This window comes from Cnephaeus nilssonii (genome assembly GCF_951640355.1).
Source record: "Cnephaeus nilssonii genome assembly, chromosome: 11".
NCBI classification, from domain to species: Eukaryota; Metazoa; Chordata; class Mammalia; order Chiroptera; family Vespertilionidae; genus Cnephaeus; species Cnephaeus nilssonii.
In genome coordinates this window covers 69,163,385-69,180,431 of record NC_137082.1, presented here as the reverse complement: position 1 = coordinate 69,180,431, position 17,047 = coordinate 69,163,385, and the positions used below count along the sequence as shown (strand labels likewise).

The 17,047-nt window shown below is 40.3% G+C and overlaps 1 protein-coding gene across 2 annotated transcripts in view; it reads left to right on the top strand.

Moving 5' to 3' along the window:
* Positions 1–17,047, top strand: part of STK4 (serine/threonine kinase 4) — a 97,920-nt gene that overhangs the window by 69,872 nt on the left and 11,001 nt on the right. The window contains exon 11 of one of the 2 annotated variants that reach the window (XM_079783683.1): positions 7,518–7,887. The exons of the other annotated variant lie outside the window; for it this stretch is intronic. Within the exon in view, the coding sequence (XP_079639809.1) occupies positions 7,518–7,601 (84 nt within the window). The 3' untranslated portion in view covers positions 7,602–7,887. Of the gene's footprint in view, positions 1–7,517; positions 7,888–17,047 lie in introns of those variants that run through there. 2 annotated transcript variants of the gene reach the window in all.

Genomic DNA, 17,047 nt, shown 5'->3' with positions numbered 1-17,047 from the left:
CAATGCGTACTTTTGCCAATAGATGCCACCCTCTCACTTCTTGTGAGCGCAGCCTCTGGTGTGGCATTTCTTTAGGTAAAGGAGAGGTTGCCGCTATGCAGAATGAGTGGTAAAATCACTCCATCTGCCTGAAAGTTGGACATCACATGAAGTGAATTTCACTGAAAATAGGGGTACCTTGTAACATGGACCAGTAGAGTGAACATTAAATTGTGCCAGAAGAGGGGTGAATGGCCTTGCGCGAGTCACTCTCCTCTTTGAGTTTCATGTTTGTCGTCCGTGAAAATCAAGCATAACACCACTGTCCTACTTTCCCCAAAGGGTTTGAGGAAAGATTCGATGAAATGGAGGTTGGGGTTATTTTGAACCAAGTTCGTTCTAAATTCTACCATTTAGAACTATGGTAGAATTGTAGCAGGGAATTATAAAACTGCTTCTGTTTGTTTTTTGGTTCATTGTGTATTAAGTATTATTATTTATTTTGTTGTTATTATTTCATGCTTAATTGCACCTTTGTAAAAAAAAAATTATTAGATCCTTTAGCAATAACAAATAATCCAGAAACAGGAGAAGGCCAAAGGAGCAATTAAACCTTAACTTCTGCTATGCTTCTTTTTGCTGCTGATGGTAATACTATCATCACATTAGGGTGATATAACATTTAATATTGTTAAAGGCACATGCATGTTTTGCTCCTTTATTTGGTGATGCTTACAGTGTTCCTGTGAGAGAAGCAAGGTGAGGTTGCTTATCCTTTTTATGGTTTGATGATCTGAAGTCCAGAGACATTAAAAGGCAACTTTCCTGCTTAGTTTCAAGAGTCAGTTCTGGGACCCAAATCCCCAGGTTGCTTCCTGCCTCTGGTAACGGTTGGGTGTTTTGTCACAGGGAACAAAGCAAAACGAACTGATCTTGAGTTCCAGGCACATACTAGGCACTTAATTAATGTTACAACGCAGGTAAAAACAATCATCTATATAATACGTCATCGGGACTATGGTGACCAGGAAGAATGGTTTCAGATGTATTGCATCTTACTGGGAATTTTGTAATATTAGAGGAGTATTTATTGTTGACTTAAATTTTTTTCATACTTGATACATAAGGCAGATTGACATGCTTTATATTTCATTAATTACATGAATTATCCCCCTTGTTAGAACAATTGAATTGACACCCTCTTTTGATGTTCTTTATTATTTACTTTGCAACCATGGGTTTCATAGTTATTATGCTGTTGTTCAGGAAATGTCATGCTAACTAAAAAAGGCATTATTGGTTTAAGAACACTTTTGGTTTTGTCCAGATATAACTTCTGTGGAAACAAAGGTGTCGGTTTTAGAGGAGTCTTAATTGCTGAAGCAAACATTTGCTATACGCTCAGGTGAAATCTGTCACAGGGCGCCTGGCAGTCTCATCCAGGCTCTTATTCAGAATGTTCCCCTTTCGTTCCCTGTTATCTGTTCAACAGCAGCTTTTCTTTAAGTTTACTTTTCTTACCATTGTAATAAATATTGCATACTTTTAGTGATATTCATATTATTTTCTTATTATCTTGTGTGTGTTTTTTCTCCTCCTACCCTTTACTTTTATTATTATTTTTCTGATTAAAACACCTAATATCAGGTCTTACCCTCATGGCAAATTTTTAAGTATAATATGGAAGAGTGTTACCTATAGGCACAGTGCTGTGACATCGATCTCTAGGACTTGCTCCTCTTGTGTCCCTGAAACTTTGTCTCCTTTCACCAGTCGCGCCCTGCTTCCCCTTTATCTTGTCTTATTTTAAATTTTATTGGCAGGGACACTTGCTTTCTTATGGTTACAGAATTTGAGAAGAAGATGGTGAAAACAGCCATTACTGAAATGTGTGCATGGTGGGAACCCATGTGCATTCTTTGGAAAACTTTCCACATCTTTGATTTCTTTTAGTAATATCCATTCATCTGAGTGTGTAGGAGCATGTTAATTAGTTTATAAATTTGGTAGATGTGAAGTTTTAGTCTTTTCCCCTTCTTTGGTAAAATGTTAGCAGAAGACATTGATTGGACCTGCAATGTTGGGAATCCCCTCGATCAGAGTTGGGTGCAGCATGTAAAGCCTTTAGCAAAGCGCCTGGCAGTCCTCCTCGGTTATTAATGTTAGTTCCTTTCAGAGTGACAGCTTACATAAAGTTGAAGAGAGCAGCAGATTGGGAAACAGACTCAGCTCTGACAGTAGCTAGCTTTGTGTCCTGCAGCAAGCCACCTGATCTTCCTGGGGCTCTTCATTCTTCATCTGCTAAATAAAGAGCAGCTTAAAAAGTCTCAAGAGCCCTCAAACTCTCAGTCTTTGTTTGTTAATCTTTAAAATGGAGATAATACGTACCTGTCACAGGGGATACTTGAGCCTGAAAGTGATAGCCTGTGTAAAGCATATAAAAGACGCTCAGTACATGTCAGGTTTTTCCCCATTCTTTTAAAATGCATGGAGGTACTTTGGACACCCTGGAGACCCAAATGAGTACAGGAGGCCGTATAACATACTGACCCAGAGCCAAATAGACCTGAATTCATTCCTGGCTTCACTGTTTATGAGATCTGTAACTCTAGGCAAGTCACTTACCCTAGAATGAAGATACTAATCATATTTACTTCAGGGTTATTGAAAAGATTAAATTAGAAAATGCTGCTAAAGTGCTTAGCAGGGTACCTGACACATAGTAGGCATTCACTAAATTTTATTTACGTGTGTAATACGTAGGTGGGAAAGATGAACGATCAGAGGGGAAGAGTTGAAGATAATGAGATGGGCTGCCCAAAACAAGAGAAGTTGGAGGCAAGCCCAAAACTTATCTCACAGTTTTATTGAGGGCCCTACTGAGGCAGCTCCCACTTCCTAGTTAAATGTTGTTTGCTTTGAAGTATTCAGTACCTAAAATGAACTTAATAACCTTTTTTATTCACAGGGTTTACGTATCAAACCTACTGATTCAAATGGATCTTTTGTGTTTTCTCAGATCAGATTGGCTTCCCTTACATCTATCTGCCTGGGAGCTGTAAGACCTGGAAATTTCCCATATTGATGTTCTGATCTAATGATGATGTTGTTAATATAAAACAGTGTGTGTGTGTGTGTGTGTGTGTGTGTGTGTGTGTGTGTGTGAGAGAGAGAGAGAGAGAGAGAGAGAGAGAGAGAGAGAGAATGAGAATGAATGAGAGGAAGAAAGAGACACAGACCAACAGAGACACCACACCACAGCCGCACTGGGCGCCATCACCTGTGTGTGCCCTGTTTGCATAGCTGAGCTCGCATTGCACTCACTGGATAGGAAGGTGGCCAGCTGCTGGAGGAAGGACAGACTCAGATCCACTTTACAGACCCATCAGTCACTGCCACTTGCTTCTTAAAAAATTTATTTACATTCCTTTTTTAAAAACTAAACTTTTTATTTTGAGATAGTCATAGATGCACATGCAGTTGTAAGAAATAATAGATCCTGTGTACTCTTTACCCAGTTTCCCCAATGATAACATCTTGCAAAACTATAGTACAGTGTCATAGCCTGGATATTGACATTACTCCATCGAGACAGAGAACGGTTCCATCACCACAAGGCCCCTCTGTTGACTTTTGTAAGTACACGCTCCCCACCCCATTCCCTAACTCTTAGCAATCTGTCCTCCATTAATGTATCCTTTGAAGTTTAAAAAATCTTAAGGGCATGGGGTTTAAGATGAAGTAAAGTCAGGAAATTTAGCGAAGTGCCTGTGTTCTCCCAAGTGCTCTTGTTCCCAGATATGGCAGGAAGTTGTTTTCACACGCTGGGAAGAAGCATAGCCATTCCAGATTCAAGGGGAGGTTTCCTCCTTTTGAAGTGCTGCTGAGACTGTAATTATAAACGAGGATGAGTTAACATGTGATAAAATACCATATACCATCTGTCTCATCATCTGAGGCAATTCTCTGTGCCAGCTTGGTGAATGAGGGCAACAGCTGTCCAGAAGTTCGTTGCTCAAGGAATGTGCTTAACAACTGGTACCATGAATTCAGCCCTTTGTGTGAGAATTTTAAGAAATTGAGTTCCTGGTATTTAGTCAATATGTGCAGTTTTACGTGCAGTTATATAAAGGTTTGTGATGTGGAGTTCTCCTTTTTTTTTAAATTTTCACCTATCGCTGCCTTCCTATCTTAGTTTTGTTATTACAGAAAATGGAAATCCCACAGGAAAGCCTAGTCCCTATTTCCTGACTGCTGGCCTCTCCGCAACACTCTCCTCCCACCCCCCACCTCCACCCCCACCCCCCTATGTTCTGTACCTGGGCCTATTAAACAAGGTTCCATGATGTAGCTTCAAGGGAAGCTCAGTGTTGCACTGGATGACCTCAAAGGTTTCATCCAGTCTTGAGTCAGTGATGCTGCATCAATGAGCTTGTGTAGCTACTCAAATGTGATAGATAAGCATTCAGCATTCACAGGAAGGAGGTGCTCCTGGGCTGGCCGCAGAGACCAGGCAACAGTGCTTTTTTCATGGCTATGGATTATACATCTAAGTGGGGGGCAGGGGAAGCGGGGGACAGTTGGCCCTGGCACATATAATTTTTGCAAGTACTGAAATGGGTGTGAGCTCTCCGGTTTACCACAGATCACACCACTTCCGGTTTGTTTTATAACTGGCCTGTTGAGCTTATTTTTACTTTCTCTGCCACTCTTGAAAACATTTGCACTGTGACCTCTGATTTAACTAATCCCCAAATCTTGGACATTTAGGTGGCCGTCAGCCTTTTAATATTAAACATTGTTTTAATGACCATCTTTGCATGATCTGAATTAACTCCTACAAGTAAAATGCTTGGGTTAAGCTTTACAAGTTTGAAATTGTGATATATATTATTAGATTTCCCTGTTGTTTTTGCTGTTTGAATTGCCAGTTTGTGTGATTTATCTGAATTAAGGGAATTCTTATTTCCCTTATTGGTTGACACTATATATGGTGTCTTAACTGTTCAGATATTTTAAATTTTTAGGTACTTTGATTTTGCAGTTTTTTCTTTGTGGTTTATGGAAATTTATGCCATGCTTAGAAGATTTTTCCCATCCCACAATTATAAAAATATTAAACCTTTGTTTTAGATTTTTTTTTCTCTCTCCAGTATTTATTCTGTCTGGAATTTGTCTTGGTGTAAAGAGTAAGGTAGTGCCTGGCTGGCGTGGCTCAGTGGTTGAGCGTCAGCCCATGAACCTGGAGGTTGCGGTTCGATTCCTGGTCAGGGCACATGCCCGGGTTGCAGGCTCGGAGGCAGCCAATTGTCTATCTCATCGTTGATGTTTCCGTTTCTCTCTCCCTCTCCCTTCCTCTCTCTGAAATTAATAAAAACATTTTTTAAGTCTTCATGATCATAATTTGGAATTGAAAAAGGAACAAACCCAAAACCAATAGAAATAATTTAATATAAAAATTGTAAGGTAGTGATCCAACTTCATATTTTTCTAAACAGCTAGCCAATTTTCCTAAAAACCAACCATTTTTAATATGCATGGTGAATTTCAAATTGCCAAATCTTGATGGCTTCTAGTATCTAAAAGTGGCTTGTTTTTATAGAAAGTTTCCACTTTAAATTCTGAGTTTCAGTATTTTTCTGCTTTTAATACCTCTAGAAAGGAGCTGTGAACAGAACACCATATTGGTTTTGGCATTAACTTTAATGCATCTCAAATAGGCTGATTCTACAGAATTTAATCCAAAGTACTTCTGTGTCTTAATGCCTTTTTGCCAAGCAAAATTGATTATTTCTAACCAAAGGCCTTCAATGCTGGCCTGAAAGAAGAGTGAGGGGTCCTCCTAGGCTGTGGCAGATTATGTAATTTGACATCAGGTACAATGCTTTTTATCTTTTCTCTGAAGTTTCTTTCTGTTCTCTAGCCTTCAGTGGTCAGTGCCTCCTGTTGTTAGGGACTTTTAGAGGTGTGGCAGGGAGAAGGCAAATTCAGAAACTTTCTGTCCAAGTCCTAGTATTGTAGCTTTAAAATGTTTTGTTTTTTTCTTGGCAGTTTAATGAACAGCTATGAAAAAATCTTTCTTTGATAGTTATTCCTAGCCTTCTCTGTATTGTAGAATTTAGTCGGTATATTTTCACCTGTAGTGCTGTGTGATCACAGAGATCCTCTCTGTAACTTTAATTAGAGGGGCTTTTAGTTCTTCTACTTTAAAAATTTACCTGAGTAGCTTAGTACCTTGCCAGATTCCTCTTGTCATATTCTCCTAAATTATTATAGTGTCTTTTCAAGTAGATTTATTATTGAGACTTGTTTTTAGGTCAAGTTTGTAGACAGGAAGGCAGATTCTACCATTGTGGCTGAGAAGAGATATACATAATGGTTAAAACCACCAGAGTCATTCTGTTGGGGTTCATAACCCATCTTCTCCACCTATTATGTCACTTGGCTAGCCCTCCGTTTCCTTACCTATCAAATATGGATAAAAGTCACATCTGTCTCATAGGACTGTTGTAATGTCAAGTGAGATAATGCATGTAAAACACTTAGGACAGTGCCTAGCCTGCAGTAAGCATTTAATAAGTGTTATTGTTCGTCCTCTTTTTTCGTGTTGATTTGTTCTTCTAGGATGTTGCAATGCTGTTTTCCCCCTCTTAATTGTAAAAAGAATACATGCCCATTGTAGAAAGTTTAGAAATGGAAGAAAGCTTAGAGAAGAACATTTCTCCATCACCCCCAGCAATAATCGCAGTTCACATTTTAACATATTTGCTTCCAGTGTTTTACATGTATATCTTGTAGTATATTTAGATATTACCATTTGAGATCATTCTACATGTGTAATATGGTATCTTGACTTTTTTACTTAACATATCCTGAACATTTTGTCATGTCATTAAAAACATTTATACAATCATTAGTTTTCGTGGTTACATAATAATCCATCACATTATATTATTTGGATTGACTTAGTCATTCTTCTTTTATTTGGCATTTAGTGTTGGAACTTTCTTGGTTGGTGTTAGGTTGCTTTTAGATCATTCTAACTTATTAGGCCAGGCTTCTTTAGGAGTTGAGCCTTGTGTCTGCTTTTGAGGTTGGTGTTTTTGTGTTGACTGTGTGACTTAAGCTGGGATTTTAAATGTCAGACCCTATATTCTCAGACTTTTGCCTTCTGTCCTGGACTATCTCCATGCTTGTTTGCTTTTCAGCCTTTCTTTGGTGAGTTTCTTTTCATAATCCTGTGCTGGAAGAAAGATGAATGGAGACCAGGATTAGTATTTTGGTCTCTGACCCTGCAGTGCCACGTGAATGCCCAGGAGCTAGCCAGAGTAAACACCAGTTGCATGTTAATGGATCTTTCCTGAGGTAACCATGCCGAGAAGTTTCTAGTGAGAAGACTGTCCTAAATTGTTCTTGACAAGGTATACTATTTTTGTTTAAAATTTCTTGCTTTTCCTGTAAAGCTGGGCTTCAAGTATGTTAAAGCTGAATTCATTTGTACTCGGGATATAATGAGATCTTGTGCTTTTTACTTTCAGAAAACCAGCCAAGAACAGCAGTCTGAAAAAGACATACGTATCCAAAATTGCCAGGGAAACCTGCTGTTTACATATGCTTTCTGAGAAACCGCATGGCAAGTGAATGTCGTCTTTGTCTGAACTCACAGTAGCCTGGCTCTGCTGGTGGATCGTGCTAGCTGGTTAGGGCTTGGTTTTTAATTCAGTTACTGAAATGGCACTTAGAGCAAGACTTAAATGCCAGTGGTTTGTGACCCAGGAGCTTGCTTACAATGGCATCAGTCTGTGTGAGCTTGACACTGTTTTTCATTTCCTTTGTTTGGTTCTGGAACTGCTTGGCAGCTGTCTTCTTTAAAGTTCACTCTTCATGGCCAATTATTCTCTGCTGTTAAAATACAGGATGATTTTTATCTTAACCACATGGTGAGTAAAGAGCTAAATCCAGACATTGGGTTCTGTGAATTTGGGTAGAGAGAGTATGACTAGTGATAAGAAATCATTTAGATCTACATGGCTTAGAAAGATCAGATATGGATCCTAAGATCTGCAAATACTATCGTGGTACCTTGGGCCCTAGGAAGTGCTGTGCTGAGGTCATTTTCATGTGGCTTCACGGGAAGCACAGGTGCCAAATGGCTTATATCTTAAATTCCTAGAAGCCATCGTCTTGCTCAGTAAGCTGTTCCAACACTATCGTTCAGAGAAATAGGAGCTTTCAGCTTCTCTTACATCTCCAACAAGAGGGGTCATCCAGTGTTTTCCTGACCACTTCTGGTCGTTTCTGAGAAGAAGATTGGATTCCACAAGTTGGGATGTAATCCATATCATTGCTTAAAGGTTCTGCCTGAAAATACTGTGTTTTTTTAATTTCCGCCAAAATTTGTCCCCAGGGAACTTCTACCCATGTGTTTAGTTGTTTCTCACAGAAGCTCTGCAGAAGGTTATCTGCCTTTTCCATTTTACAGATAGAGAGAGCCAGTCTTTGGCCTTTAGCCAGTACTTAGTATTATGGTAACTTGGCTTGAGTAAACCTTGCCAGCCTTATGCTAACTCTTTGTTACAGAGGCCAGCAACTAAACCTTGGGGACTAAGATTATATAAGTGTGAAAGCACCTGACCAATTAAAAGTACCAAATAGTCAGATAGAGCCAGATTCCATTTTTAGCCTTTTATTTTTATACTAGAGGACTGATGCACGAAATTCATGCATGGGGGGTGGTGTCCCCTCAGCCCAGCCTGCACCCTCTCTAATCTGGGACCTTTCAGGGGATGTCCGATTGCCGGTTTAGGCCCGATCCCAATGATCGGGCCTAAACCGGCAGTCGGACATCACTCTCACAATCCGGGACCACTGGCTCCTAACTGCTCACCTGCCTGATTGCCCCTAACTGCCCCCCTGCCAGCCTGGTCCCCCAACTGTCCCCCCTTGCTGACCTGGTCGCCCCCAACTGCTCACCCCCACCGGCCTGGTCGCCCCTAACTGCCCCCCCACCCCCCACCCCCCGCTGGCCTGGTCGCCCCCAACTGTCCCCTCTGCCGGCCTGGTCACCCCCAACTCCCCCCCCCCCCACTGTCCTGGTTGCCCCCAACTGCCCCGCCCCCACACCAGCCTGATTGCACCCAACTGCCCTCCCCCGCCCGCCCCCCCCCCCCCCCCCCCCCCCGCTGGCCTGGTCGCCCCACGCAGCCTGCTGTTCAGTTTGGTCGTCCTTCACTAACCTCCCTGCCGGCCTTGTCACCCCACGCAGCCAGTGTTTGGTCATCCATCCGGTTGTTTCGGTTGTGATGGCCCCTGGCTTTTTCTATATTAGGATTATTATTATTACTAGAGGCCTGGTGCACGAATTTGTGCACTCGGGGGTCCCTTAGCCCGGCCTGCGCCTTTCGCAGTCCAGGAGCCCTGGGACATCCTTAGCGCAGTCAGACATCCTTAGCACAGTTGGACATCCTTAGTGCTGCCGCGGAGGTGGGAAAGGCTCCCACCACTGCCACTGCGCTCACTAGCCATGAGCCCGGCTTCTGGCTGAGCAGTGCTCCCCCTGAGGGAGCACACTGACCACCAGGGGGCAGCTCCTGCATTGAGCGTCTGCCCCCTAGTGGTCAGTGCACATCATAACGATTGGTCGTTCAGTCGATTTGCATATTACCCTTTTATTATATAGGATTACTAAAATCCTCACCCGAGGATATGGTTTTTATTAATTTAGAGAGAGAGAGGAAGGGAGACGGTGAGAGAGAAACATCAATCGGTTGCCTCCTGTATATGCCCCTACCAGGGATCGAACCCATAACCTAGGGGATCAAACCCACAACCATTTAGTGCACTGGACGACGCTTCAATCAACAGAGCCACTTGGCCAGGGCCAGATTAAGTTTTTTTTTTTTTTTTTTTTTTTTTATTATTTTTTTAAATTTCTTTATTGATTAAGGTGTCACATATTTGTCCTCATCCCCCCATTCCCATCCCACACCCCTCCCCTTGGATGCCCCAACCCTCTGTTGAACTTAAGCATTGGTTAGGCTCATATGCATGCACACAAGACCTTTGGTTGATCTCTCCCCCAGATTAAGTTTTGATCTCTGCCACTTGATAACCTCAGGCAGATTAATTCTGTAAACCTAAAATGTTCCATCTGTCCATCTCTAGAATCAAGTTAATTATAGCTGTAAGATTTAATGAAGAGCAAATGAGATAGTACAAGAAAGTGCTTAACATAGTGACTGGCTAATAATGGTTAATAAGTGATTTTAAATTCGGGCTTATTGTTATTATGTAATCATTATACAATGGGCCTTTAAATCCTGCTCCCTGTGCCCTACCTTTCTTTATGTCTTCTTGATTTACTGGGAAGACCAATGTTAGCATTATAAGAAAACGAGGTGGGCATACAAACAATGTTTCTGTCCCCTGGAGATTTCCCCTTCTTTCTCAGGAGGAAGTTTTGGGAGTGAGCTAAATAATCTGTCACGTTGCCAGAGCTGGGAATTGGGAGTTAACTAGTCCTTTTATCCTGCTTACAGAGAAGCACTTCTTTCTGCTCAGTAATAGCATGGCTGCCTCTATTTTCCAAGATTATTTCCTGCTCTGTGGCTCTGTCATTTAAGTACACGTTTTAACATTGCATCTCATCCTGCTTTGTCCTTTGGTCCAGAATTCTTAGTCCATGGTCTTTAGGGTTTTATTCCAGATAAATCTAGAGGTCCCTCCAGAAATCTTGTTTTCATCTAAGTTTTTAAAACTTTTGGCATAAAATTTTGAATTTTAAAATTTGTAATATCTGTAATTCTAGCTTGCTTTTCATTCCTAATATATTTTTTTCTTGATCAAATTTATGAGTTTTCTCCCCTTTTTTTTCAATCATTTCAAAGCACCAGCTTTTGATTTTGTTGGTCCTTGCTTTTGGATTCATGAATTTATGTTCTTTCTGTGAGTTTATTCTGGGTCTTTTCCCCTCCAATTGGACAATTTTCAGTCATCTCTCTTTTCTGATATATGCATGTAAAGCTGTTCCCTTTAAGTCTTACTTGAACTATCTTCTATAATTTCTGATACGTACTTTTTTGTTTTGTAAAGTCAGGTTTGTCGAGGTTTAATTTATATATTTGTATATATTTATATAAAATTTGTTCCTTTTGAGTGTACAGTCATATAAATACCACCATAATCAAAATATAGAACATTTCCATCATCCCCAAGAGCTCCCTCGTACCTTGTTTTTGTCCCTATAGTTTTGTCTTTTCCACAAAGCCATGGGAATGGGGTCATACAGTTTACAGTCCTTTGTGTCTGGCTGCTTCCATTTGGCACGCTGTTTTGAGATCCTGCATATTGTTTTATGTATCTGCAGTTGTTCCTTCTTTTTGCTGAGTAGTTTCAATTTTCTGTCTATGCCACAATTTATCTTCACCATTAATACAGTTTTCAGTGGGATCAAATGAGAGCATTTTAATTTTGCACTTGGCCTGCAAATAAACATACCAGAGTATTCTGGATTTGAAATTATTTGGGTATTTTTTGTATTTAAGGTTTTATTTGGGGTGTGCATTTTGGAAGTTTTTCCGTTAGTGGACAAACATGTGCTCCCCTGTACTCACTGTGTTCTTTCTCCCTGTAGTAGTCTGGGTCCAGTCTGGAGATAGAAATCACACAGTAGGTTAAACAGAAGTTTAACACAAGGAATTATTAACTGTGAGAAAAGAGCAATAGCTAAGATAGAGGGAAACTATATGGTTCCCCAGGACTGCGGGGCATACCCAATGAAGGACAAACTACCAGGGGTTCAGAACTCAGTGGAGAAGGTAGGGTTCAGCCCATGGCATAGCAGAGGAGTTCGCTGATTTGGCTAAACCAGATGTGGCCCAAAGGCTCTGGGCAAGCCATAGGCTATCCTCGGGAGTGCCGGCGAGAAGCAGTCAATCAGCAGCCAGAGACATGGGCGTACACTGGGGTCTGGGCAAGCTATGTGGGGGCTCTGGTGTCCATGTTGACAGGGCTGCCAGACTTTGAAGAAGTACGGAAAGGGATTCTGTTGTTTATCATGGAGACTATATAGAAAGGTGCATTTGGAGCAAAGAGATAATAAATTAGTGACTAATATACTCTCTCTTTTCTTAATATTTTTATTTCTTTATTAACATAATTTTATTTTCTTTTTTCTCCCCTCTCCCTGTCATTGTAGATTCCAAGCCGTCTGTCAGACCCCAGATTGGAGTTAGTTTCTTTCTTCATGATGTTAGTTCATTATAGAAAATAATAAGAACAGTCTTATATCAGAGAAGCTAAGCATTTTAAACTCTGAGCTTAGATGAGCTTACTACTAGGAAGATGATGATCATCCTTTCTGAACCAAAAAACTAGGTAATGGTTCTTACAAAGAACTTTTTCTGGTGTGAATTTATACACATTTGAAGATTATTACCATGTCATAAATTAAATCACCTTTGTTATTCATACCAATTAAACATTTGTTGAAAAGAATAAAGGACTGTCCCAAAGTATCTGGGGCATATACATATTAATACTTTTGCAGAATAGGAATACACTCATCTTTTTTAGACAGTCTTAAATCAGAAAAAAAAAACAACAACAAAAAAATCCCTATTAGGCAGTTATGTGTTTTTCTCTCTCTCTCTCTCTCTCTCTCTCTCTCTCTCTCTCTCTGGCAGAAATCTCTCTCTCTCTGTCTCTCTCTCTCTCTCTCTCTCTCAGACAGACACACACACACACACACACACACACACACACACATACACACACCACACCACACCACCCTATCTAGACACGATTTCTGTTTTTGACAGGATTTGATAGCCATTGCAGAAAAATTCTGACATGCCTTGTAGATAAAACACACACACATACACACACCACACCACACCACCCTATCTAGACACGATTTCTGTTTTTGACAGGATTTGATAGCCATTGCAGAAAAATTCTGACATGCCTTGTAGATAGAACTTATCTGCTTCTTTTGCAGAATTCTTTTTTCTCAAAGGCTATTGAGGGGATATTTCTGTGGTGCCAGGGTTCTTGTTCCAGCATTGCAAAGGGTTCAGCAATCTGGAAAAAGGCTGTGCGTGTAGATTAAATAAGAGTCCATAGACGAAAGATAATTTTGAAAGGCATTGGGGGTCAGAGGAGCTTCAGCTAAAGTTCTAAGTTCTTAGTTTTCCTTGTCTCAGGACCCTTGCTTTTTATTAACACAATTTGTCCTAAGGCAAGGTGGAGATAATACACTTCAAAGGGTAGGGTACAGAAGCATTGTGAGATTGGGGAATAGCCTACAGCTGTTCAGGTGTTTGGCCAACAGGAGGCAATAACATGTAGATTAAGATGCCCTGAGCTGTCTGGCAACAATCATCCTATTCAGGTTTGGGGGAAGTGCCTTTTAGCCTTTCCAACAGGTGATTACATATATGACTCAGCCCTTGTTGAGCCCCCAAGTTTCATCAAGCTTTTGATAAAACTCTTGTAATTATGACATGCTGGAATTGGCTTCCGGCACTGTGGGGAGTGTTTAGTTGGTAAATCTCTGGCCCTTCATTGCATGAGTGTTCCAGCAGTAGGACTTATTTACAGAGGTTTTTATATACTCTCCAGAGATTGAGTGCGTACAAGTTTTCCCAGTTTAAGCAAGTCCAAATTGTAAAAATTTAGGCCTGCAAAATAGCTTACTCAGAGAATTTTATTTGCATTCTTAACTAGTTTTCTGTAAGCACTTTGTCCTTTTAGTGTATTTAAATTGGATCCTATTTAGTCAGAAGGTACCTTTTAAGATTCCCTCTATTAAGTAAAGTGGGATCAGTTTGCATTGTAGCTTTCAGATTTGCTTGGGATTCTTCAGGCTTCTTCTGTTTGGCAAGATGAGAGGGGAAAGCCTGGCCCTTTTGTTATCTTGGAAATTTCCAGCCCGAGCAAGTACAGAGACACCGCTTGCAGGGATTCTTACGTGATCAGCTAGCTCCTTTCCTGAATTATTAAGCTGTGTTAAAACAGCAGCTCGGTACAGTTGCTGTTTAGGTATTCCATCTTCTGAAAGATTAATAGCACTGCAAGAATGTTGATACTTTTGACATCACTCTTCAGTCCTTTCAAATATCAGGAACATCATATTCTGCCCTATTCTTGTGCTCTGCCTTCTTTAAACATTTTCAGTTATCCTCAGAGATTTACTTATTCTAAGCTCTGTGTTTGCTAACTTTCTGAAAATTTTCCTCTCACAGTTTGGTTTCCTTAAGTGTGAAATTTATAAACCAATTTAGAGCTACCCTTAAAGTAGAATTTTTCTCTAAAAGCAATCATGAGCAACCAAGACTAGAGATGTTTTTTATGTCCATTTTTTCTTACAGCTTTATTGCAGTCATGACACTGGACGAGCTATTCATCTTGATTTTGGCATGCCTGGGTCAGTTTAGACCAATTGATATAACCTTATTTAACAAACTTATATGATACTGTTAGACTTATGTATTGATTATAGATTTTCAAAGCTTCTTGAAAGTCCAGCATCTTACTAATAATTGAGGAAACCCAGTAAAAGGTCATTTTCAAGTAAGGGCTTAAAGCTTAAGGATATATTTCTTTATTATATATTCATTGAGAACTCTTTTCTGCTGGCCTGACTGAAAATATATTAGACTTAAGAGTAGGTAGCCCCCACTTTATGAAAGGAAAAGGTAGTCAGGGAGAAAGAGGAGCTGGAGTTTGAGCTGGGCTGGGAGGTTGGATGGGCATTCTCTAACCAAAGACAGAGAATTCTATTCAGCAGAAGCATGGCATAGTGGGGAAATATGGCATCTGCCATATTTTGAGGAATTTTGAATGGCTATATTACTATTGACATATGCACTCGTAAATCCTTTCATTTACAGGGTGGAGCAAAAGTAGGTTTACATTTGTTTGAATGGAAAATAATACAATAATTAATAAATTATAATACAAGAATAAATTGTTTCACGTACTCACAACTGTAATCCTACTTTTGCCCCACCCTGTATTTAACCTAATTTTATTAGCGCACTGTATCTCAAGTGTGATCATTACTTGAAATAAGATTTATGTTTTATTTTTTAAAATTCTACAATTCAGATTTTCCCTGAGTTAGAGAGTGCATCCATTCTTTGTCTTATAAATGTCTAAAAAGGTAAGATCTTTCTCTCAGAGACTCTGACCACAGGGATGCTTCCTTCTCTCAACTCCTATAACACGTGATGACTTGACACACAGTCGGCTTGGCTTTAACAGCTGGACATGCTGGGACTCACATCTAACTCGGCCACCTACACTTACTGGCTTTAGGGCTGGGAGCAAATTCCTGTGTCTCTAATCCTCAGTATCCACCACTGTGAGATGGGATTATACTACTTATTTCATAGGCTTACGAGGATTACATGAGACAATGCATGTACAGTGCTGAGCACAATGCCTAGCACATAGCACTCAGCTAAAGGTAGCTCTCATTAATACTAGCCATCATTAGGCACTTAGTAATGCCAGATTGTAGCTTGTTTTCATAACTTATCTACCTCATTTATCTCCACTTCTAGTGTAAAGGAATCCTGCCATATACTTTGTCCCGTACACACCCTTACTTAATACACCCCTACCATCCCTACCGATGCCTTCTCAGTCCTAGCACGAGTGTCTGACACAGAGAAGGAACTCGCTACATCTTTATAATTAAAGATTTAATGCTGGATAGTAGCAATGCAACGCCTTGTGACAACCATTACTCTTGTATTGGTGGTATGAAAGTTTTTATGGGTTCTTGCTGTGGAAAGCCAGAGTCATGAGGGAAGGAAAAAATCTGGGTTTGGTCAAAACTTTATTACTTTTGGCCAAAGGCTCTCCTAAAACTCACAGAACAAAAACAAAACAACAGTAACAAAAAGCAGGTGCATTGTCATATTCCGAGTAAGTTGTGAAAGTTCATGCCTGAGCAGAGATTGAATAAATTCTAAGCATGCAAAAGTACTAGTTCAAAAATTAATTCTGCCAGTGTAAACTTGAGGATTGTTCTCAATAAGTCACAGATAAGTAAAAGTATGCAAGCAATATATATTACAGTAAAACCTCTGTTTCAAGGAAAAAAAACAAACTTTGGCTTCTTGTCTTTTTGTTTACACCATTTATCAAATCATGTTCTTAATACGCCACATGCACACTGTCCATGCCGAGCCTCCCTTCGCTAGGTGGGAGCCTCTCTGGATTCAGTCTTCGGGTTGGTTGAGGCCAGTCAGCTGACCCTTGTCAGAGCTCTTGTCACTGTGTCGTCAGGCCTGCTTGCAGACAGATTTCTTTGCTTTTACCCAGGTTTGAGGTCTGCGTTTCATTCCAGTCTTCTTGGTACATATTTTATATACATGCAGTCATGTTTTCTGATAACAATTCTATGTATTGATTTGAAATCATCATAAACTCAAAATGGAGTAGAAGTAATCTTTAGTTGATCTAGTTTTCCAACTTTTCTTCCTTATTGGAGAAGCATTAGGAAGATTTTATAAGTGTCTGATGGAAGCAAATTTGGCATGACCATAATTTGAATCAGAGGAAATCACTCATTAAAACTTGCACAAGGTTCATTTAAGGAGCAATATCTTTTGAAATTGAAGGGTCTGGCTTGGTGCTTACTTAGTCTGCACAGTTGTGATTTGACCGGTCAGCTTCCTTGTTTTTTTTTATTTGACTATCTGCTTACTCATCCGCTGAAAGATTACTGCATCACCTGGGAATCTTCTAAAGTCACCTCTCCCCAGTCTAGAACCCATTCCTAGAGACAAGGAAGGGTATCCTCGGTGGGACGGAATCAATGCCCTAGATGCCTTTAGAACAAGCTTCGTGCACTTTCTCTGTTGCACTTTTGCTAACCTTCAAGGGCTGGTGTTGAAGATGTGGAATGGCGTGTTGTGGCTTCATCTGACTTTTTAGCTTCTATCAAGCTTCCTTATCATCTTGCTAAATTCCAGAGGTGTGTTCTTCCCTTAAGCTGGCCACACCATTACCTGTGACAGAGCATCAGCCTGACTCACCTGTCCAGAGAGGTGATGTG